The sequence below is a fragment of the Sinocyclocheilus rhinocerous genome, unplaced genomic scaffold (genome assembly GCF_001515625.1).
Source record: "Sinocyclocheilus rhinocerous isolate Xijiao unplaced genomic scaffold, SAMN03320098_v1.1 scaffold1238, whole genome shotgun sequence".
NCBI classification, from domain to species: Eukaryota; Metazoa; Chordata; class Actinopteri; order Cypriniformes; family Cyprinidae; genus Sinocyclocheilus; species Sinocyclocheilus rhinocerous.
The window spans coordinates 458329-484023 of record NW_015662954.1 but is presented as its reverse complement, the minus strand read 5'-3'; the positions used below and the strand labels follow the sequence as shown (position 1 = coordinate 484023).

The 25695-nt window shown below is 35.2% G+C and overlaps 1 protein-coding gene across 1 annotated transcript in view; it reads left to right on the top strand.

The window, feature by feature from the left end:
* Nucleotides 1-1726: 1726 nt before the first annotated feature.
* Nucleotides 1727-25695, top strand: part of LOC107728534 (phosphatidylinositol 4-phosphate 5-kinase type-1 gamma-like) — a 27339-nt gene continuing 3370 nt past the window's right edge. The window contains exons 1-14 of the mRNA XM_016538738.1: nucleotides 1727-2035; nucleotides 11469-11500; nucleotides 11612-11698; nucleotides 13515-13645; nucleotides 13723-13840; nucleotides 13971-14123; nucleotides 16964-17263; nucleotides 17341-17546; nucleotides 18643-18726; nucleotides 18847-18895; nucleotides 19884-19972; nucleotides 21638-21742; nucleotides 22865-23021; nucleotides 24487-24543. Coding sequence (XP_016394224.1) covers nucleotides 1924-2035; nucleotides 11469-11500; nucleotides 11612-11698; nucleotides 13515-13645; nucleotides 13723-13840; nucleotides 13971-14123; nucleotides 16964-17263; nucleotides 17341-17546; nucleotides 18643-18726; nucleotides 18847-18895; nucleotides 19884-19972; nucleotides 21638-21742; nucleotides 22865-23021; nucleotides 24487-24543 — 1680 coding nt within the window. The 5' untranslated portion in view covers nucleotides 1727-1923. The remainder of the gene's footprint in view (nucleotides 2036-11468; nucleotides 11501-11611; nucleotides 11699-13514; nucleotides 13646-13722; nucleotides 13841-13970; nucleotides 14124-16963; nucleotides 17264-17340; nucleotides 17547-18642; nucleotides 18727-18846; nucleotides 18896-19883; nucleotides 19973-21637; nucleotides 21743-22864; nucleotides 23022-24486; nucleotides 24544-25695) is intronic.

Sequence of the window (25695 nt, the reverse complement as noted above, 5' to 3'; positions counted from 1 at the left end):
CAGCTAACCTGCTCTAGGGCAGGTTATGTTCTGGTTTAGAGATCTCAAAGTGAAATTTGACCAATCAGCTTTAAGCAAAGTGACACATCTCTGATGCAATAAAGCCACTCCACCAGTTTCTCTTACTCCAAATTAAAGGACGAGGCATGTGATTGGCTGTTCATTACTGATGTCACTCTTTCATGTGCACGTGCTCACGGATCACGGAATTTAGGATCAAGCCTGAGTTGACAGAGAAAGTTAATGATCAGCTTCATTGTACCAACAAAGCCGGATTGGACTGGTTTGGTTTTGACAACTCAAAACTAATCCTGTAACCCAGAGTTTGTTCAGCCACCGTCATGGTACAGGCCCCTGGCTTATTTGCAGTGCTGGGAAGGTTACTTTGGAAATGTAATAAATGACAGATTACAAGAACAAGTTACCCTATCTAAAATGTAATATGTAATGTAACTATTTCTATTACTTTAATAAAGTAATGTAACTGATTACATTTTGATAACTTTTCTAAATTTCTAATGTTTTCAACTGTTAATTATTTTCAAACATGTAAACCAGGAAGGGTTAACCTTACAGAATCATTACTGTCAGACTTTCGAAATCCTTCATCATTTGAATTTATCACTTCATTACTTGAGATTACAATAATTTAATTTTAGAGCACAGCCACCACAAAATCAGACTTACTTTGAGATCATTCTGAGGTTAAATACAGATTTAAAATCATAACAAGAAATAGTTCAGTAGCTATGATACTGTTTTTGAAGCCATATCTTTGCATAGTAATGACAGGAAACACTGGCATCTAACAATGCCCTTGAAAAAATAGTTAATTTAAGAAAAATAAAGCAGATACATAAACACAAATAGGATTGAATAAGCATGTGTCCTATTCTGTGTCCTAAACTCAAAAAGAAATCCAATAAATCTCTCTCCCTCTCTCTCTTTCTCTCTCTCTCTCTCTCTCTCAATTCAATTCAATTCAAAATTGCTTTATTGGCATGACTGTAAATGATACAATATTGCCAAAGCTTAGTATACATGTACAAAAAGATAAAAATAATAATATAATAACAATAATAAGTAAATGAACATCACAGTAATATAATGGAATATTATAACATTAACAGAAGTATTAAACTGTAACAAATTATAACATGTGAACATTTGATATTGGAATTTTTTCTTGATTGCGTATAGAGCTCTTCGAGCTTTATCTTTGAGAGCATTCACTGCCAAACTGAAACTCCCCGATGCAGTGATGATCAGGCCGAGGTAAGTGTACTGCATCGTGTGTTCTAGGGCGGTGCTGCCGAGACTGAACTGGTATCTGTGTTCCTGACATCTGGGCTTTTTCTGAAAGACCATAATGTTGGTCTTTTTGAGGTTTACTGCCTCTCTCTCTCTCTCTCTCTCTCTCTCTGTGTGTGTGTGTGTGAAAATTCAGATGTAACCCCCTTTGTAATCGTTAACATTTTCATAAGTAGGCTAACTGTAATGTAATTACACATTTTGTTCTCGTAACTGTAACTGATTACAATTACATTTATTTTGTAATTAAATTACGTAATAAAGTTACATGTAACTAGTTACTACCCAACACTGCTTATTTGGTAAACTTGCTTATTTGGTAAAACAGGCCCCAGCTCAAAATGATTTGCGAGTCTCCTAGCGAATCGGTTCAATTCAATCTGTTCAAACGAACGATTCATCCGCGAATCGAACATCCCTATCATGTGCATGACAGCTCAGAGGAGAGCAGGAGGACCACGACGCGCAGGGACAGTACTCAATCTCCCACCTTATTTTTTGTCAGCTAATCACATTCATATACACTGAGAGGAAAAGCTGTGTATGTTTTGAAATATTGGCGATCATCGGTTGACAGCGCTCTCGCTCGGAGGATTCATCCCGGGATATTGAATGGAAGCGGCGGCTGAAGGGGCGGCCAGCCTGTCTGAGGCCGGGGATGGGAGTCCGTTATCCGGGGCTGCAGCATCCGAGGACGCGGGGACGGCGGACGGCATGGACTGGGGTAACCAACAACTTGGGTTTGATTCGAAAGAAGGTGTTAAGAAAGACATCGGTTCATGCAATCTCATCTGATTGATTCATAGGTGGTTGGGATTCACATGGATAGAGCTAGCAAAACTAGCATTCATGCATGGATTTGAACACTGATGCATGAGGTTTATCATACAAGCATCAGATTATTAGGGTTCACATTCTGCCACAGTCAGTGTGCATTAATGTATGTATAGTTTTATGGGCATATTGTCAGGAGGATGGTGTGACAATGAGGTTCAAACCAGATTCAGCGAGCTAGCCATCAGCAGGGACCCTGGGCAGATGACAGATGGGATGGTGGGGGTTTCAGGTGAGAAACGGGGTAAAGGGTGTATTACATTTGTTTAGGATAAATGCCATCAAATATGCCAATTAAATGCATAAAGGATGACATTACAATAATGTTTTGATTTGTAAAGGATTCCTTAGATCAGTAAAATAGGTCTTTACTTTTATGCATGTGTGGTGCAAGTTCTCATTGTTTTGAATATTTTTAATATTCAAACACGAGCCATTTTTCTTTCTTAAGTTATTAGAGTGTGTGCAATTGCTCGGTAAGTCTTAGAAACATATTTTAACACTAATATGACTACTATATAAACACTAATATTACACTAAAAAGTCCCGTGGTAATACAATGGCCGTAATATTTTCATTTTAATAATTTCTAATTATTAATAATGGTAAAACATAATATTTTATTCATTTTTATAATTACAACTAATAAATAAGAATGAAGAAAAAATAATTTGGTCGTTTGTACGATAGAGTTCAGATGTCACTTTTTTGTTGTTGTTGGTGCAGAATCTTAAATTTCTTATTAATTTACATCATAACCTTTTTTGGTAACAGTTTACTTGAAGCCTTTATATTAAAAGTATTTTTAAAAACGTTTTAATTATGCACCTTATAATGCATTGTATGATCTCATGAATAATTGTAACGTCAGTTATTGTACATTATAATAGTTATATATTTATCATTACACCTTTAGAAACTATAATGCATTAAAACATCTGACAAACAACCAATTGCAGATCAAACAAGGAATCTGCAAATATTATAATAGCTTTTAATTTTGGCTACAGTTATTTATGAAAAGATATAATGTTACATTAGTACATTACATGTACAAGTACATCATGAATGCTTTTATAATGCATTATACATGAAGACTTGAAGTAAAGCCGATTTTTATGTAAAATCTACCTAAACTTAAATAAAAATAGTAATAATATTAAATAAAATCATTAAGTTTTCTGTTTATTTCATGGTTTAAAGTTGATTATTTAACTATGATATATTAAAAAAGAAGCCTTGTGCTTGATTGATATATGATGATAATTTCAGATTTTCAGTTCCATAACAGTTACTGTATCTATCAAATACACTCTTGTTTCTGCCTCTAAAGCCCCGTTCACACCACGAACGATAACTATAAAGATAACGATGTTAGAGTCCACACCAGCGAACGATATCGTCTGTTTATTCTAAGCACACGCGTGTCTGCCGCTTTAAATTCTTGAGCTCGTTATAGCAGGATGGATTCTGATTGGCTGTCAATTTTTTATCGTTCATCAGCTGGAGAAAAATCGTTTTGAAAGTGATTCCAACGATATCGTTTCACTTTGTCTTTATCGTTATAGTTGTGGTGTGGACTCTGCTATTCTTTAATATTGAGAACGATTTTTAGAACTATATCTTTATCGTTATCTTTATAGTTATCATCCTTGGTGTGAACGGGCCTTTAGAGACAGTTTTTTTTCTCCCCAGTTCTCCATTTGTGTTTTTTCTTCTTTTAATTAGTCGCGTATCTGTGTGTGAGGTGTCAGTGATCGCATTCACATGCATGATATGCTGATAACCAAAAATCACCTTATTCAGCAAACCCGAGAAGCTACAGTTCAAATGATCAGTTTTTACTGTGCACACACAAAACCAACTATGACCTTTTCATGACAAAAAAAGTTAGTTTTCTTGGGTTATTAAACATAATCAGTGTAAGATCATACTTGTAAACCCACTTTATGAAATTTATTAAAGAGCACAAAATGTGATCCACTCCATAAAGTGCCTGTTCAGTATGTACTTAAGATTGACCTTTCTCCAGCTTATTGTTGACTAGATTTATTCTTTTGCATATGCGTGGAGGCTTTGCAAACTGCATTGTGGTTACTGTTTTTCAAAGACATAAATGTCAACGCAATTGGCCTGTAGTAAATGCCACATACTGTCTTGCGCTCCAGTCTCATCATCTACTTTTTAATCACTAAATGTGCATCCAAACAGGGACGGTTCACTCCCTGAATTCCCCTGGCACTGGCGTCTCCAGCCTCGGCATCCTCCTGTTTTGATTGGTTTGCTCCCCATCGTCTCCCGTGTAGATGTGTGTGGGAAAACATGCTGACTGTTGAGCATGCAATCGCATGACACGTGTCTCACGATGGTCTGTGAGTCATTTTCGCACCTGAAGTGATTTGGACGCCATCATCCACCCTTGTTTTCTTGGGTTTTTATGTTTTGTTCGTAAAATCAGATTCAAGTTTGCAGAGTCACAGGTATAAAAGAGTTCTTTGGCAGCGTTTTTGTCCAAACATGACGCAAATCTCAACAGGATAAAACAAAATTTTACATGCGCTTAAAATTATTAGCGTTTTTTAAAGATTCACTCTAAGTGAGTGTTGGATGATAAGGTAATCTAGGAAAGGTAATCTAAATGTCAAAATAGGAGAATTAACGCTCAGATGAATATTCAAAATTGACCGATGCTAGTAAAAAAAAAGTCTCTATAATCGGATGATAATCAATAAAATACTGATATATTATGCATTCATGTGCAAAACTCGCAGCCACAACGCTAGGGTGTTAGTGTGTAGTTGCTAGATTTGGGTGGTAACTAGGGCGACATTTTTTCACAAGTTGCGAATTTCATTTATATGCAAAAACTTTAACATCGCAAAACAATTCAAACAAAACATACTTTTTCAGTACGATTGTTTCTTCTCAGGTTGAGTTATTCAGTCACATGTCTTCTTACCTCAAAATTTACCTCAAACAAGAATAGTTTGTATTGGTAATTTGTTGCGCATTGGCATCGTAGTTTCATAATGCAGTATACCAAAATTTGCCAAAATCCACCAGTATACCATAAATACATGGCTGGCTCAGGTTCTGCCTTCAATGTAAGAATTTGTGATTTGTTTGCTTACTTTGTATTGTTTTATTGTTGCGAAAATTGTGTTTGAATGTCTAGAAAAGTTGAATCCACTTTATTTAGTACAAATTTCTTGTGAATGTGCGTGACTTCAGATTAGCTGCATTAGCCGCTAATAACTAGAAGAATAACAAAATAAACAGTAAAATTATTTGTGCTACCAATGTATGTATGATTCTGATAATAAATTAAAATAATATGGTAACAAATACCGGTTTAGATGCCAATCGTTGCGACCAGAAGATTGTGCGAGTCAAGAACTGGTTCAGTCTGATTTATGAAGAAATTATTCGTAGTGCAATTAACAATTTTCTCTACCAATCACTGTTTATTAAGATCATGATAACAAATTAAAATAATATAATTTAACTGGAAGCGTTGACGCCAATAGCCTTGTGGGCAAGTGCGCCGACATATAGTGCCATTGTGCTATGGGCGCCCTGAGTTCAAATCCCAGCTTGAGGACCTTTCCCGATCCCAGCCCCCTCTCTCTCCCACTTTGCTTCCTCTCTGTTCTACACTATCTTATCATAACAAAGGCAAAAATAAATCTTTAAAAATAATTTACATGGAATGCCTCGCACACTGTAATCTTAAAAATAAAACGGTGGATACTTTAGAGTTTAATACTTGCAGTTAGAGGTTTGTTCAAAGCTTTAAATGTGAGCTATAATAATACTTTTTGCACATGGTAATATAGTTATTGCTCTCATTTCGCCCGGTCTGAATGATAAATATCTGTTGTTGTTCAGTTCAGTGGCCGTCTTACTTGGCTCATTAAGAGCAGCACTGAACCAATAATAACCGAGATAGGAAAAGATCTTTATTGTAAATTAATTATAAATCGATTTTGAGGTTATTACCGCTAAGTGGACTGTCTAAAGCACCCACTTCATTATCGTCGTGTGATGGTGGTAGTAAATGTACACAATTAAAGCATCTGTGAAATCCAGACATGGCTTTCTTGGTTTATACAAATAACATCCCATGAGATCAAACCCTAGGCTATACTCAAAGCCGTATAGTGTTGTGCCCGCTGATATCGCTTTGCAAAACAGGGCAGGTCTGTTTGCACACTCCATCTATTTCCTCTACTCGTGTTATTCTAAAAGCTCAGACTGCCGGGAGTTTTCAAGCTTTGGTGAGAAATGGAAAACAAGCAAGAATTGCATAATGGTGTCTCTCTCTATTCCTTGCCCCCCTCGCTTATGCCCTGAAGAGGATGGAGCTTTTTATAGGCCAGCCTGCAGACAAGACCAGGGTTCTGGAAGACACTCAATCCCATCGGCCCTACCTCAGAGGGAGTAGGGCGTCTCCTACAAGAGGACGCAAAGTCATTCTTTGACACATTTGTGTTCAAGGCATCATAACAAAACCTTGTTTATGGAAACTTACCAAAAGATGTGTGTTCCGGTAAAGAAAGCAACACGAGAGACTCCCGCAAATCCTGTAGAATTAAACCAATCAGATGTGTCAAGTGTTTCCAATTTTGTGTGCCATATGCATTAGATGTTCAGCCACGGGCGTGACGTCTGAGGCTGAGACTAAACAAACTCTGGTGTGGTTCAACAAGGGTCAAAAACATCTAAAATCAAAACAGGACGTGGTGTCACAGGATGCAACCCTAAAAAGGACAAAATATTCAAGCATACTTGGTTTTCTTGTACAGTGTACCTACCTAAGGAAGTTCTGGTAATATAAGGTAACTATATGGGGTAGGGGTAGGTTCAGGGTTAGTACCTAGTTATTACCTAGTTATTGTTATTACTATAATAAATACATACTACATAGTATGAGGAACATGACTGTAAAATAAAGTGCTACTGCCCAAAGTATACTTCACGAATGCTAAGCCTATGTATACAGCCAAATGCATAGCTTTTTAAAGTATACTCCATTTGATAGCATGCGCAAATCCGTTTTATCGTCAGCCAGGTGAAAAATCGTAAAGCTTAAAGTATACTTAGCGTTTGCGTACAGATGAACAGCATGGCCTTTTCAAAGTATGCTCCATGTTTATAGCATTCGCAAACCCATTTTATTGTTCGCCAGGTGAAAATTGTAAAGCTCAAACTATACTTGGCGTTTGTGTATCCTTGACCATCATAGCCTTTCAAAGTATACTCCATTTTATGGTGTGCACAAACACAGGTGTTTGACACATGCGCACTATAAAGTTTCATCTTTGTTCAGTGTTTATTTTTTCGAGAAGTTATGAGCAATAAAAAAATGTCCCTAGAGTTGAGGGAATCTCTTGACTCCTGCACACAAGCGCATTGTTGGGTGTCTATTACTTAGAAGAGCTATGAACTTTGAATAAATCTGTTGAAATTCGCAAGAGGAACTTTGTAGTTTTTGTTTTCATCTCTCAGATCAGAAGTGAGCAATGAAAATGGTTTTATGTGCCTCACTGGTGGGTTTACAGTTGCCTGTTTTCTTCGGTTTGCTTTATACAGTTCTGTTTTACCAGATTATGAGCTGTCCCAGTTCATGTTGTCATGGTTTTACTTCCAGAATTTAGATTTTTGCAGTCATACCACATGATATCCTTTACTCAAAGTAGCATATATATGCTAAATCTTTGGTAAATTTAGTCCTATATAATGAATGTTAGCTTGAGGTGTCAAGTGACACTCCAAGGTTCTGTCGTCAAGTTCTTAATTTCAAGTCCATTTTGAGCTGGCTGTGATCACACCTATCCAAAGTGATTTCAGGAGGTGTTGTGTTAATTCATTAGCACTAGAGATGTTATGAGCTGTAACCTGTGGTTTAGAAGTTTGTCAAGTTCAATATGGCTTGAAGGAATTTGAACGCTATCTCATAATAGAATAAGAATGCTATGTTGTTTAAGTAACTCAGTTGATTTTCAGCTAATTTTATAATCCTTTAGCTATGAATGATATTACCATCAGCTCTGTTTAACCCAGTTGACCAGATGGTTTAAACAGATTTCCATTCAAAATCAGTTTTTGAACCTTGACTTTTAAACTGTAATACAGTAAACATGTTGTGCATCAAAATGTAACTTAGCCTGCATGAACGGTCAATTTAAATCCCAATTACATTTCTTCTGTTCATATAGAACAGGGGTGGCGAACTCCGGTACTGGAGAGCCTCAGCCCTGCAGAGTTCAGCTCCAACCCTAATAAAAACTCACCTGCCTGTAGCTTCCTAGTAACCGTTCAGACCTTGATTAGCTTGTTCAAGTGTGTTTGATTAGGGTTGAAGCAAAACACTGCATGGCTGCGGCTCTCCAGGACCGACGTTCGCCACCCCTGATATAGAATTAAAAAGCAGATTTTTGCTGGTCTAATGCTCTTTATTAGATGTGTGGTCGACCCTGGCTAGCGGAGAATAGCAGAAATCCTGCTGCATGTTTGTGCTCCAGCTTGAACTGTGGCCAAACCTATCATTGGTGAACAAGTTCTTGGAAAAAGCTCTTTTAAGGAGAACCACAATGTTGCCCAAACAGCTTCAGGATCCCACATTGACTGCTGGATCCAGAAATAACAGGACAACTAACTTGGTCACGAGGCTTGTTGGTGTGGATGTGCTATTTGAAAATGGAATGGAAAATTGGTTTGTTTGGGACATTGCACCCATCATGTTTTTCCTAACTTTGTGCGTCCAACTTTTTTCCATGTACGGTACAACAACAAATTTACCAAAAGCTTGAAGCTTGCTGGTGGAATTTATATAGGGATTATAGCTGGACATTAGGTAGTCCAAGCTATCCATTAGTGCTGATAACTGATAGAACATCTTTGACTAGCAGCAAACCAGCTTCCAGTTGGTTATGCCATCTTAGCTGGTCTACCAGCTTGTGGTCCAGATGGTTGACCAGCTGGAAACCAGGTACCATGTTCCAAAACACAGTTACCATCCTAAAGGTGTAGTTCACCCAAAACTACAGTGAGACAAGAACCGATTGAGTCTAATTTGTGAACAGATCATTCAAGGTGGTTTCAAATGATTCATTAAAGATCTGACTCAAACAAATTATTTGTTCACTATCACAAAATAATATATGTCAGATGTTAAGATTTTCCCCTGTAATTAATATCTAATTGTAGTGACCAGAGTCAGTAAGTCAGAGACTGGTTCATTCTGATTTGTAAATTAATAATTCTGATTTTGTGAACCACTGAAATGATTCATTGAAGATCTGACTCAAAATAATTATATGTTTGCAGTCACAAATTAATGTATTTAGGGCAGATGTTAAAGGAACACTCCACTATTTTTGAAAATAGGCTAATTTTCCAACTCCCCTAGAGTTAAACAGTTGAGTTTTACCGTTTTCGAATCCATTCAGTCGATCTCCGGGTCTGGCGGTAGCACTTTTAGCTGCAGCTTAGCATAGATCATTGAATCTGATTAGACCGTTAGCATCTCGCTCAAAAATGACCAAAGAGTTTCGATATTTTTCCTATTTAAAACTTGACTCTTCTGTAGTTACATCGTGTACAAAATGAAAAGTAGCGATTTTCTAGGCCGATATGGCTAAGAACTATACTCTCATTCCGGTGTAATAATCAAGGAACTTTGCTGCCGTACCATGGCTGCAGCAGGCGCAATGATATTACGCAGCGCCTGAAGATAGTCCCCAGCTAGGTAACGTCCAACGGAAGGCACGCTCCCTGTGCAAGCAGGTGGTCACGTTGGTTATGTTGGCGGAAGTTAGCCTATTTTCAGGCGCTGCGTAATATCATTGCGCCTGCTGCAGCCATGGTACGGCAGCAAAGTTCCTTGATTATTACGCCTTACGAGTTCCTTTAAGATTTCCCCTCTAGTTAGCTGCTAATTGTTGCAAACGTATTATTGATTCAGTAAGTCAGGAACTGATTCATTCTGATTTGTGAACAAATTGTTCTAATTTTGTGAACCATTTCAAATGATTTTTTGAAAATCTGACTCAAATGAATAACTTGTTCACAATCACAAACTAAGTTAGGGCAGATGATTTGATTTTCCCCTCCGCTTAGCTACTAATCGTTGTGACTGGACTATTAAGTCACTAAGTTAAGAACTTACTAATTTTGATTTGTGAATGAATTGTTCAGATTTTCTGAATTATTTCAGATGATTCTTAGAAGATCTGACTCGAAAGACAAACTAATGTGGTCAGGATAGATGTTAAGACTTTCCCCTCTAGTGAGCTTCTACTTGTTGCAGCCAGATGATTGAGTCATTAAGTCAAGAACTGATTCATTCGGATTTGGAAGGAATAATTTTTATTTTCTGAACCAATTAGAATGATTCATTGAAAATCTGGCTCAAAAGAATGGTTCATTCACAAACTAAGGTAGTTAGGGCAGATGTCAAAATTTTCAGTAGGAATTCCTCAAATTATGGTTTGCTTGTCACACGAAGTTGTCAAATAAGTTCAATATAAGTCATATAAACCACTTTTATGATGTATTTTTTTTAAGCTTAAAATCTCCAGATTCATTCTTTGTAAAGGAAATGAGCAACCAGCACATTTCTCAGAATTTCTCCTTTTCTATTCTATGAACAAAAGTTAGAAACGACATGAGAGTAAGTAAACAGAAAGTTAATTTTTGGGTTAAAGCTGTTTTTAGCTGGATTTTCCAGCAGGCCCGTCATCTTAGTTTTGCTGTTGCTTTCTCACTGCATGGCTATGAGCTGCTCTGTCTAGCGGCCAATGCCCTATTTAGTGTGTCTGTTGATGCCACATGCATATGCAATTTCCGAGAAAGCTTGTTGGCCTTGATTGGGATGCCATGGAAACCGAGGAACACGGCTGAATGGGAGCGTGTGCGGATGCATCTGGGACGACTGTGGGGTGAGAAGCACAGCTCAAGAAATCCAGCCGTCATCTTCACATGGTGTATTTTTATCCAACCATCTTTGTCAACAAACGTCCCAGTCGCTGTTGACAGCTGCTGCTGATGCTTGAGGGGCGGCGACAGAATATAAATGCAGGTTGAATAATGAAGTTGGCTGATGCTGTCTGACCCGCTGACTCTTGAAGTCTGGTTATAATTGCAGACGAATATATCTTCATAGGTTTTGTTTATATTTTTACACAAATCTGATTTGGTTTCAAATCATGATCTTTAGGGATGACTATCGGCGCTTTCATTTTGCAAATGATGCAATCTGATATTTTTATTCAGATATTGTTGTTAATATCCGATCAATCACTTTTCTTTTTCTTTCCTAGACTCTACATCGAAAAAGGCTTTCATAACAGAGGTACATTGCTTTTCTCACATATCAACAATATCTACTGTTAGACTGCAGATGAACCTGTTTATGCAGGGATTGCAGGTTGGTGGTATCTCATATTTACACTCTTTATACCAGATGCCTTCATCGTCAGGCCAGCCAGCCCATGGGAAGAAGATCGGACACAGAGGAGTGGACGCTTCTGGAGAAACCACGTATAAGAAGGTGCACTGGGCCTACTCAATTTCAGCAACTTTTTCTTGATTTGATATTGGTTCCGTTCAGATTATTTTAGTTACTTCTAGGGATGGACAGTATATCGGTACTATATCAGCCGATATTAGTATTTTTTAATCTTACAATTTTTTTTTATAAAAAAAACCATAAGATTTTTACATTTAAATTTTTTTAACATTTTTATATCGGTTCATATTGTATATTTAATTGTACATGCCAGTTTCCTCTCTTTTTATATTTGAAATACCTTTGCCATCATCTAATGTTGACCTAAAATTAATCACTTTTTCTAGATTCGATACTGATTACATTCAGATTATTTTAGTTACTTCTAGGGATGGACAATATATCGGTACCATATCAGCTAATATTAGTTTTTTTATCTTACATTTTTTTATTTAAAAAAATGCAAAAATTATTATTATTTTTTTTTTTTTTTTACATTTTATATCGGTTAATATTGTATATTAAATTGTACATTAATATCCGATCAATCACTTTTCTTTTTCTTTCCTAGACTCTACATCGAAAAAGGCTTTCATAACAGAGGTACATTGCTTTTCTCACATATCAACAATATCTACTGTTAGACTGCAGATGAACCTGTTTATGCAGGGATTGCAGGTTGGTGGTATCTCATATTTACACTCTTTATACCAGATGCCTTCATCGTCAGGCCAGCCAGCCCATGGGAAGAAGATCGGACACAGAGGAGTGGACGCTTCTGGAGAAACCACGTATAAGAAGGTGCACTGGGCCTACTCAATTTCAGCAACTTTTTCTTGATTTGATATTGGTTCCGTTCAGATTATTTTAGTTACTTCTAGGGATGGACAGTATATCGGTACTATATCAGCCGATATTAGTATTTTTTAATCTTACAATTTTTTTTATAAAAAAAAACCTAAGATTTTTACATTTTAATTTTTTTAACATTTTTATATCGGTTCATATTGTATATTTAATTGTACATGCCAGTTTCCTCTCTTTTTATATTTGAAATACCTTTGCCATCATCTAATGTTGACCTAAAATTAATCACTTTTTCTAGATTCGATACTGATTACATTCAGATTATTTTAGTTACTTCTAGGGATGGACAATATATCGGTACCATATCAGCTAATATTAGTTTTTTTATCTTACATTTTTTTATTTAAAAAAATGCAAAAATTATTATTATTTTTTTTTTTTTTTTACATTTTATATCGGTTAATATTGTATATTAAATTGTACATTCAGATTATTTTATTTACTTCTAGGGATGCACAATATATCGGTACCATATCAGCCGATATTAGGACATTTTTAGTGTATAAAAAAATTATTTAATTTTTCAATGTTTTATATCGATTGATGTTGTGTATTTAATTGTCCATGCTAATTTGCCACCATGTAACGTTAACCTAAAATTTATCGTTAAACCAATAATTCACTTCAAAATGAATACAAATATTTTCAGAATGTAAATTTGAATTTTGTAATGCCTAAATTCACTTTAGTGTTTAACATAATTGATTTTAGTTTAAAGTTTCATTTTGAAATTTTTTTTGACAAAATAGTGTTTAATTGTAATATTGACTGTTCATCAGTTATTGGGCGTATTATATACAAAATAACTGCATGTATAATAATAACATGCAAATTATTTTTTGGTTTATCTGTTTCGACCAGAATTGTAATATTGCTAATAAGCTCAGCAGAAATGTGGCATCAGATGACATCTAAACAGAAAATGCAGAAGATCAATCAATGGGTTTAGGGTTAATATTTATGAGACTCACATCATCTATATCCTCTTCAGACCACATCTTCAGCACTCAAGGGGGCCATTCAGCTAGGGATTGGCTACACGGTTGGCAACTTGAGTTCCAAGCCTGAGCGGGACGTCCTCATGCAGGATTTCTATGTGGTGGAGAGCATCTTTTTCCCCAGGTGCGCTGTCTGTCTGAAGTTGAGGGTGGATGTGGAATTTCACAGGAAAAAAAATGATCTTCTCTTTGTTCTTCCAGTGAAGGGAGCAACTTGACGCCAGCCCATCATTTCCCAGACTTCCGTTTCAAAACCTATGCTCCTGTCGCCTTCCGTTACTTCAGAGAGCTCTTCGGGATACGGCCGGATGACTATTTGGTGAGAAATATAAGCTAAAGGCTGGATTTTTATAATAAATGCTTGTATTTATTTAGGATTACTGAAGAATCACTCAAGCAAAATTCATTGTCATTTGTTTATGTGTATCTCAATCTGTGATTGCCTTTAGTATTCGCTCTGTAACGAACCACTGATCGAGTTGTCCAATCCTGGAGCCAGTGGCTCAGTCTTTTACGTCACGAAGGATGATGAGTTCATTATTAAGACAGTCTTGCACAAGGAGGCAGAGTTTTTGCAGAAGCTTCTTCCTGGATATTACATGGTGAGTTGCTGTACTTTGACTGATACATTTCAAAGTAGTGGTCAATCAATAAGTCGGATGCCGATATCTCGAAAGCGGGGTGCATATATTATACAACACATATATATTGCATGATATAGTACAGTCTAATAATAGAAAATGATGTGTAGCCTACATAAAATTAGTGAAATGCTTATTTTAGACAGTAATCCATAATGGTGAGCTAATATTTATGGCCAAATATCAACCTGAAAATAATTATCGGCTTATCAGTATCGGCCAGAATTATTGGTGTAGAATTAGTGATATTGGTTTTCAGTGTCCAATATAATATCTAGAGAGTAAATTAGCTGATAGTTAATATAATGCTGCTAAATATGATGCAGTACATGTATTCTATATTTAATATGTATTGGAACTATCGCCGTATTATCAGCCTGGCTGATATATCGGTGTATCACTGATGCAGACCTTTATACAGTCTTCAGCTGCAGTTTAAGCTAGGATAAAATATACTGTTTATGTTGCATTGTTAAATGTTCTGTATTTTTTGAGAAACATGCTCTTTAGATTTGCTCTCTAGCCCATTATCACATGCTGTCACAAATCAACCGCCTGGTTAAACAACAACACTGCTGATTACCCAACAAGTTATTTTGAACTCATTTCTCCCCCGAGGCGATATGTCTACTATTTACCTGAATAACAAAACAAATGACACAATTAGCATGTAAGCCGTGCCCGTTCCAGTGTTCTGTCTCCAGTGGACCATTTCATTCCACAATATAAGTACAAAAGGGTTCGGTTTCCAAGAGAACATGAGTATTTTTTTGAGTAGATGATGCCTAAATGGGTTCTCAGTGTCAGCAGAGTCTAACCAGCGACTGGCTTGGCTTGTTCCATCCATACATCTGGAGCTAATGAGCCCATGAATGGTGACGGATCAGTTGTTGTTTAGCAACAGTGCTGACCTTGGCCAGTTCGTGGTCTACAGAAACCTGTCTTTATTACTGTCTGGCTCTTTTCCTCATTCTGTTTCTCTTCTTTGATCATATCTTGTAGGACATGTCACCTATGCGAAGGTGATGGGTGTCACAAAGCTTTTCTGGGTTGGATATCCGCTTCATTGCTTTGCTTTTGTGTGGTGATTTTTAAGAGGATTTAAACTCCAAACTAATTGGAATCAGGTGGTTTTACTATGCTCTGGAACATTAACTGGCAAAATGAATGTCATTGACTTAAGAAAGGTTCATATCTTGTAGGACATGTCACCTATGCGAAGGTGATGGGTGTCACAAAGCTTTTCTGGGTTGGATATCCGCTTCATTGCTTTGCTTTTGTGTGGTGATTTTTAAGAGGATTTAAACTCCAAACTAATTGGAATCAGCTCTGGAATATTAACTGGCAAAATGAATGTCATTGACTTAAGAAAGGTGACTTTTGGGGTTGAAATGGAGTGTTTTGTGTCTGGAATGCGGAAAAAAACTAATAACCTTTACCTTAATTTAATGCATAAATGCTTTTAATAAACTTGGATTAACAAAAGTGTGATTTGCATGCCATATAAAAAAAAAATATATATATATATTTTTTACTCTTAGTGGGATTTTGTTATGATAAACAGATGCGTGTTGCAATATTCACATGATTTTTAAAAACATTTATACATACTGTTCCTAATCTGTGTGACTTTTTTCCCCTGTAGAACACAAAAGATGTTTTGATGAATATTCACGGTGCTCTTTTCCAAATTGTGATGCCATCAAGAAATGTCAAAAAAGCTAAATAAAAGTATCATAAATGTTCTTTTTGTGTGAGGAAAAAGCCAAAAAATTATTTGATGAATATCTAATTTTTATTTTCCCATATTCAAACTCGAGTTGCAAGTTCGTAAAACTTGTCACAATACATTTTGGCATGCAAAATTGGAATAAAAATGAATAAATAATGACAAAACTGTAATTTTGGGGAGAAATATTACTTTAAAGAATTCATAAATTAATTGGAAAAGGCCGAAAAGTTGTTTTTTGCTGAATATCTTTCTGTGGGTCTTAAAGTGGTCTTAAAAAGTATTAATTCAACCTTCCACAAATTAAGCCCTGAAAAAGGTCTTAAATCAGAGCTGAAAGTCTTAAATTCATAGTCATGGCATTCAATTTTGTATACACTGCAAAAAACCCCAACAACAATTCAAAACTATTTTCAAACTTTGAAGCGTTGCTAATACAAGACATGTACTTTTAGACATGTTGACATATTGTGTTCCATTCAATTTAATTTAATACATTTTCTTCATCTTAAAAAGTCTTAAATTTACCTTCAGAAAACCTGCAGAAAACCTGTCATTTGTATTTTCACACATTTAAACTTAAGTTGCAAGTTGCAAACTTGTCGCAATACATTTTGGCGCACAAAATTTGAATGAAATGTATTTAATAATGACTAAATAATGTCAAAACTTTAATTTTGGGGTGAAATATTTTGTTAAAGAATTAATAAATTAATTGGAAAAGGCAAAAAATGTGTTTAATTGCTAAATATCTTATATCAGGGTTTCTGTGGGTCTTAAAATGACCCTGTCGTTTGTATTTTCACATATTTAAACTTAGGTTGCAAGTTTGTCAAACCTGATGCAACAAATTTTTGTGCAAAGAATTTCAATATCAGGTGAATAAATGATGACAGAATTGTAATTTTAAAGTGAACTATTCCTTTAAGGAATAAATAAATGCATTATACAAAGCATGTAACCAACAAATACAAATGAACACATTCTTCGACAGATGTTTAGCATTTACGTTTGAATCTTTGTTCGCTTTGACTAAATCGTGTTTGATTTTTCAAATGTTTGTTTCCTACAGAACTTGAATCAGAATCCTCGCACCTTATTGCCCAAGTTCTTCGGGCTGTACTGCGTACAATCAGGTGGGAAGAACATTCGGATGGTGGTCATGAACAACGTTCTGCCCAGGGTGGTGCGCATGCACCTCAAATACGACCTGAAGGGGTCCACGTACAAGCGACGGGCCTCTAAAAAAGAGCGGGAAAAGGCGAAGCCCACTTTCAAAGACCTTGATTTCATGCAGGACATACAAGAGGGTCTCATGCTGGATACAGACACATACAGCGCCCTGGTCAAGACGTTACAGAGAGACTGTTTGGTAAGTTCTCCCTAGTGTGCTGCTGTCAGAGCGGACAAGCCATTCAGGACGAATATTGATGTGTTTTTGGTGTATAGGTCTTGGAAAGCTTTAAGATTATGGATTATAGTTTGCTGCTGGGAGTTCACAACATCGATCAGGCGGAGAAAGAGCAGCAGATGGAGGGATCTCAGGGCAACAGTGATGAAAAGAGGCCGCTGGCACAGAAAGCGCTCTACTCCACTGCCATGGAGTCCATTCAGGGAGCGTCGGCCTGTGGAGAAGAGATTGACACTGAGGACACGTGAGTTGCTGAAATTAGTCCATGTTTTGACACTTATAAAGGATATTTAAAAAACAATATGTGATGCATTTTCAGATATATCAAAAAATATGTATAAGTAACAGGGATGCAATTACAAAATTGTAATACTATTTTAATTTCTTTTAAAAACTCTAAATTTGTATTTGTAATCTTTAGAAAATCTGGCGAAAAATTCGAAAAATCGAAGTCCCATCATGTTAGATATCCTGTTTCATCTGCAAGTGCATTTATGGAAGCTAAAGGATTGCAAACAACAAATTCATGTTTACTTTTTTTAGAAGTCAGAATTTTTTTGTTGTTGTTGGTGTGTTTTTATTTGTTTATATTTATACTTTATCAGTCAGTATTTTCTCTTTTTTCTTTCTCATTTGGGAAATGCTTTTCAGCATGTTTCTATTTTTATTTTGCCTAAATAAATTGAAAATTGAAAAGGATGAATTTGTGTTTGTATATATATATATATATATATATATAACTTTTCAACATGTTTCTGTTTTTGCCTAAATAAGTAAAATATGTTTTTTCCTTTAAAAACCGTGTTTGTAATCTTTATAAAATCTTGATAAAATTAGGTTTTCAGTTAGAGATCCTGTTTCATCTGGAAATGTGTCACATTATAGAAGTAAATAACCTGCAAACAACAAATTCATGTTTACTAACCAAAAGGTGAACAAAGACAGTTTCCTTTTGTGTTTTCTGTTTTGTTTTGATCTTATTTTCATTTTATTTTGTTTGGTTTTATTTCATATTTATATAAACACAGATTTTTAGAAGTGAACAAAGAGATTATTTGTTGTGTTTGGTTTTTTGTTTTGTGTTTTCTCTGTTTTAATCTTAATTCTTTCTTTTTTTTCATTTCATGTTTATTAGCTATTTTTCTTCTTAAAGTATTTATTTATTTTTATTTTATTTAGCCAACTTTGGGAAATACTTTTCAGCACTGTTGCAATTTTATTCCCAAAGGTATAGCTACACATTTAATTTCAGTATTGAGCAAGATTTAGACTTTTTTTTTTTTTATGCTTTCATAGTTATTTATTTTCATATGTTTTTTTGTTTGTTTTTTGCTTGTCAGGATGGGCGGTATTCCTGCAGTCAATGGAAAAGGAGAGCGTCTGTTACTCTACATTGGAATAATTGACATCTTGCAGTCTTACAGGTGCTTGCGTCAATCTCTCCAACTCATGCCACTTACTATTTACATCAAGAAGTGTGTGATTCATTTCTGCCAGTATGATTTGGAAGCAGTATGGAATAACTTTATTCATTTTCTGTTTAGGTTAATAAAGAAATTGGAGCATACGTGGAAGGCTCTAGTCCATGATGGGGTAAGAAATACATTGAATTTCATTATATTATCTAGATATATTATCTATATTATCTATTATCTAGAAAAGACCTTCTGAAATACATCACTGTCCCTTGCAAGACACTCCATTTCATCACTTTGGAAGAAAAGCTTTGGCCAAGTTAACATCCAGCTGTGTTTTCAGACTCTGTGGTCTCCGACCTTCAATATAATTCCTCATACTTCCTTCATTTTCATATTAATAAAACATGATCTGCTCCGGTACATTAGCATGAATGGGGTTTAGTGAGAATTACAGGGTTTTGAAGGAAATGCTTGTGAAATGTGCACTAATTTGGGGCTGTTTTTCTCAGAGGATGTGCTAATTGTGCTATTGCTGGATATGCATATACCACACACACGCACACACTAATTTTTCTCTCGGCTCAGCTGTGAATAAAGGAGATTTCTCCAACCCTGCCTGTGACGCAACAGTCTACGCCATACTGCCAATGGCTCACGGTTCATTTGCATGCTAATTAGGTTATTTATAGACCTAGAACTGGTATATCTTGATTGCGTCAGCTGGAGGTGACAGATAGAGTATATATTACCTAAAAGCTGACTGGTTGACTCCAGGAATAATGGATGTTAAACTGGAAACTGACATGAAAAATGTGTAAATATGATTTTAATTTGGACTTCACCTGTCCAGTTGAGCATATGTATAATGTATAATGCAAATGAATGCATGTTTTTGTGTGATTTATATGTGTGAAGTAAACAAATGTGACAGGTTCAGTGCTAGTTAAGCTCTATGACAGAAGTTCTGGCACAAATTACCACAGGATCATGATTTTGATTTGAGAATCACAATTTGATTTAAAGCCTGCATGAAGATTATTAGTTCTGAACAAACTGTTGTTTTCCATTTTGTCAACTGGAATAAGTCAGAATGTGCTGTAACTTTTCAGATTGATTGATTGAGATGGTTCACTTATTCTTTCTTTCTTTTTTTCACTCTTCAGGACACAGTGTCTGTTCACAGACCGTCTTTCTATGCAGACAGGTTCTTCAGATTCATGAGCACTACTGTATTCAGAAAGACTTCCTGTGAGTGAATTGCTTCTGAGTTGAACTTGCATTGCTCAATTTCACAGATTAATTTCATATTCTGCATGAAAAGTTACTGTTAAAGTAATAACGATGCATCGATATGAAGTTTTGGCTGACGCCAATAAATATTTATTTTATTAACCAATAATGGATAAATGGTTCTTGATAAAATTCTATAGTATTTGGTCTAAATAAATTAATAAATAAAACTTTAAAATTAATAATTTAAATGCTACAAATGAATTTAGGCATCACAGCATTTTAATGTACAGTAGAAAAATGGATATTCAATTGGTTATTAAATTATATTGTGAAATACTAAAATTTATAAAACTGAAAAAATAATAATAAATCAAAGCTATGTAGAAATATAAAAAACTAGAGAAATATTTAAAAAAACAAAAAACCAAAAGCACAACAAAATTACTAAAACTAACTACATTTAAACTGAAATTAAAACTGAAAATATAAAAATAAACCTAATTCAAAATCTTAACAAATATTATAATAGTATAGAAATAATACTAAAATAGCACTGCATACAACAAAAGCATAACGTGAACATGGGCTATCAAACAGACAAAATTATTAGTTTTTTAAAGATTAACTTTAAGTGGTCAAAGTTAGAACCATTAGATATTGGCAAAGGTAATCTGAATTTTAAAAAGAGAAAATGAGCATGTACGAGTAAATATCTGGTATTGATCGGTTTTAAAAAGCTGTAATATCGGCCGATAAATAGTTTTTAAAGATTAACTTTAAGTGATTAAAGTTAGAAGCATTAGATAATGGCAAAGGTAATCTAAATTTTAAAAAAAGAGGAAATGAGCATGTACAAGTAAATGTCTGGTATTGATCAAATGTAAAAAAAATTAATATTGAATGATTACTGATCAAGTGTTTTTAAAGATTAACTTTAAATGATTAAAGTTAGAAGCATTACATAATAGCAAAGGTAGTCTAAATTTAAAAAAGAGGAAATGAGCATGTACAAGTAAATGTCTGGTATTGATCAATTTGAAAAATTTGAATAAATTGCCGATATATTGTGCAATCCTATGAAAGTAAAAAGGTATTTTAAAAGTGACGGCTAAAATTTATATGACACTTATGTCACCAAATAAAAAGACAGTTAGTTATTACCTATTGGCTATCATACTTGATATTTATTTTTAGAGAAAAACGAAAGCCACAGTAGTTCCGGCGTGACGCAGCTGACACAGAACGGCATACGTTGTTTACGTCCAGCTGATATTCTCCAAAATGGCGCTACAGGGTGATGCGGAGGAGATGAATTGTTAAATAAAGTCGTTTTTTTTTTTTCTTTTGCGCACAAAATGTATTCTCGTAGCTTTGTAAAATTACGGTTGAACCCCTGATGTCACATGGATTATTTTACATATCTCCTTGCTTCATTTCTGGGTCTGGGAACATTTCAGTTGCGTTGCTGTCTATGGGAGGGTCAAACAGCTCTCAGATTCCATCAAAAATATCTTAATTTGTGTTCCGAAGATGAACAAAGGTCTTACGGGTTTAAAACGCCATGATGGTGAATAATTAATGACAGAATTTTCATTTTTGGGTGAACTATCCCTTTAATGAAAGGAGAACTGTTAGTTATGTAGTTCATATGGTTTAGTTGAGCCCTCTGCTGGTCTTGTTGTAGAATGCAGGATGAGGACCAGCAAACCATCACAGTGGAGGTGGAAGTGGAGGGACGATATGACAGTGAACCCACCCTCACGGCTCCCCAGGTATCGCCGGAGATCAGGTACGCACTCAAAATTGAGAATCTGCTTTCACGTAATATTTAATATTTACTTATGAAAGCCAGATATTGTTGGACATATTGAAAAAAAGGTCTTGGTGAAGTGTAATTGAATTAAGGGCAAGTAAAAAAAAAAGATGATTTAAATGCAAATGCATTGCCGCTAAATCAAAAGCAGTGTTGATGTAAGATCAAGGGTATCATGGGAATGAGGAATTAGATGTGCTCCATTCAGCTGAGCTCACCTGCTGTAGCTCCTCATAGTGATGGGAAAATGACACCATGACAACTGCCACAGAGGAACATAACCAAACAAGAAGCGCTTGATCACATTGGCAATAAGTACCCAAATGTTTTTGTGTTAGTCAGGACCAGTGGCAATATACCCAAAAATTTAATTTCTATAATAAATAGTAAAACATGAAAGTATAATTAAATTGATTCCTTCTTTATTTAAATAGTATTTATTTATTAGAAAATATGTATTATTTATTCGTCCTCGTTTTACAGCAAATCAATGTGACTTTTGAACCTTTGAAGATATTTTGAAGAAATTTCATGCTGCACACTTCCATACAAATTGCGTAGCATTAAATAAAACTAAAACTATAAAAAAATAGTTTTCGGGGATTGATTGAGCTAAAAAAAATAAAGTAAAATAAATATAATATATATATTAGTTGAAAAGCTTAAACTTAAAAAACTTAAAAATGAGAAACAGAAATAAACACGTTAAAGTACTAAAATTACACACAAAAAAACTGAAATAAAAATCAATTAAAGCTGTATCGAAATATATATTAAAAAAAATAATAAAAATGACAAAGGTGCATAACAAATTTACTAAAATGTAAACAACAATTAAAATGATAACTGAAAATATAAAAATGAAAGCTAATTCAAAATACTCATAAAAAATGTAAATGTCTATAAATAATTCTAATATAGCACTGCATACATCAAAAGTATATAGTGACCATGGGCTGACAAATGGATAAAAAAGCACCAAAAAAGTGGCCCATAAAATTTAGACTCTATATTCCAACTTTTCTAAAGAGTGAATTGTATGGTTTATTCACTGAAAATCTCTAAATTGTTTTTTATTTTCCTCTTCCACATGTATAGTGAAGCTGCAGAGACGTTTCTAGAAGCCTCGTCGTCCTCCATCCCGGCGAGCCCCAGGATAGTGGTAGAATCTGACGGTGGCAGTCAGGCCTCAGGCTGTACGAGCCGAGCCTCTGTGGATGAGGATGAGGATGTGCCAATTACAGACATTTATTTTGTAAGCCCTCCACTCCTCTGAACTAAACATATGTGTTTTTAATAATGTTATGAAGCATTTATATAGAGTAAGAACCACCTAAGGTCAAAACATAGAACATAATCAGATGAGTATGCACTGCAAAATATCATATTTTTTGTCTTGCTTTCCAATAAAAGTATTTAAACATTCTTAAACATGATACAGCTTTTCAATTAACATATTAAGACTTATTAAGAGAAAAGTTTATTTTTTGTAATCCATAGTCAAATATGTTTTCTACTTTTTTAAAGTAGTTTTTAAACTCTAACAATATTTAGTGAGGTTTATAGTTAAAATATATTTTATAAAAAGCCAATGCCGTAACTTTAAAATTCATTTATATGTATCTTGATTAAAGGATGTTTATATATTTTAACTCAAAAAAATCCCATAAGAAACTGTATATTGCATAAAGAAAAATGAAGCCTGTTTTAGATCCAGTAACATTTTTGCATTATTTTTATGACAATATTTTCAGAATATTTTCCCTCTAATTCACATTTACGTGCTCATTACTGTCATGCAAAAATAATATTATTTAAATTGTAAAGGATGTATACATCATGGTAGTATTTGCTATATTTTTTTAATTGATGCTGGTTCTATTTTTTGTTAATGTAATTACAGTTACAAGTATGTCAAATATATAAAAATTTAATAGAAAAATATTTAAACATTTAATAAAAATTTAAGGGGTTTTATGCCTAACTGTAATGAAAGTAATGTCACAGCAGTAATAAAAATAAGACTTTTAGATTGTATTCATGTAAAATGTAATTTCCTTTTGGGGTTAAATACGACCATGACATGTTCTTGATAGACTGTGAGATTCATCCATTAGTAAACAGTGCTAATGCGACCATTGTTGGATTACTGGTAACTAAAGGAAACATCTCCAAAACTAGACAGAATCTCACAGAGGGTCTCTGTTGGCCTGTGGGTGGGTGTTTGTGTGCCGAGGTGTTAGGAGCTCCGCTGGGTCTTTATTTTCATCTTCTGCATGACAGTATAAGACCCATTGAAATGAAGTTCCAGTCCTCTTATTTATTGCTAAATGCTGAGGATATCATTGTATGTGTAAATTTTGAACACCAGTACAATAGACACATTCTGACCCATGAATGACAAAACACATGGACGTGCCAATGCATCCACAGGGATGTCTCAGAGGACAAACTGAGAAATGGCTGTCATTATCATTTGTTAGTCCCAAAGAGGCTCTTAAACCTAGAGGCCTAGAGACGGACAAGCGCAACCTCTTGAATTATTCATCCATTAACACCCTGCACCAGCTGCTCCGTCGCTTTTTTTCTCTTATTAATGGAGCTGTCAATTTTTTCATTTATCGACTGCTAAACAGCACTCCATATCCTTGACTTTTTCATTACCTTTCTGCCATCTTTCATTGCCTGCCGTCTCTGTTTGTCCATATCTCTTTTGTAAGTTCTCTGATGGCAGCGTCTGTGTTTGTCAGCCCGTCACACACAGAAGAAGGCACGCTGTAAGTTTTATAGCTGGAACACTTTAAACTAGTTGTAGAGGTAGTTTTAGAAAAGTTAGCCTCTGAAGTTTAGACTAGTGTAGCTTTTTGTAACCCTTGACTGTTAAACAGGATGTTGTTGTTACTGTACCTTTAAGACTTCTGTATGCAAATGAGCCAACATAAATGTGAAATTGTTTTGAAAACTTAAATATATTTTAGCTAGTTTCCAAGGCAACATTTCTCCTTTTCATTTAGTTTAATGGGTTAGTTCACCCAAAAATGAAAATTAGCCCATGTTTTACTCACCCTCAAAGCATCCTAGGTGTATATGACTTTCTTCTTTCAGACGAATCCAATCAGAGTTATATTAAAAATTGTCCTGGCTCTTCCAAGCGTTAGAATGGGAGTAGGTGGGTGTTTTTGTTCAACAGTCCTTAAGTAGTCAAATAAAGTGCGCACATCCATAATAAAAACGTACCTCACACGGCTCCGGGGGGTGAATAAAGGCCTCCTGTAGCGAATCGGAAAATATCAATATTTAAAAAGTTTTAAAGATTTTTATCTCACTTTCGCTGACTGTCGTACGCAGAAGCCGTTCCTGGCGGATGGCGTCGCGCACGCGCCTCTGAGATATGCTAAGGTGCGTCTCAATCAGCTCCCTAGCTCCCGAGCTTGTGAATCAGTAGATCGTGTACACGAATGCGGGCACTGGTAAGTTCCCTGACTCACTGCACGTTAGGACAGTGATCACTCGAATTCCAGTGACATGATTACGTACAGCGTCAAAGGACAAAATAGTAGAACGTCACTGCTTGAATTAATAAACAACAGACAGGACCGATCTCTTTTTGATATTATTTTTTATTCTCTTTAAACACATCGTTCTGTTACATGTTCTTACAACATTTCAGCCGAATATTAATTATAAATGTTAATTAGATGTGTTCAATTCCTGTCTAGCAATGTGCGTTTATGTTGAAATATACGAATTATGTTGAAAAAAACAGTTGGTCTTTTCAAATCTTCTATAGCGTGTCATTATATTTATCGAGTTGGCTCGTGTGATTTATGTTTTACGCTTCAGAAATGTGACGTTATTTCCGGTAAGGGAGCATAGTGAGCTCCGATGCTCCCTAGTTTTTGCGGTGCATTGTGGGATTTTTCAGGGAG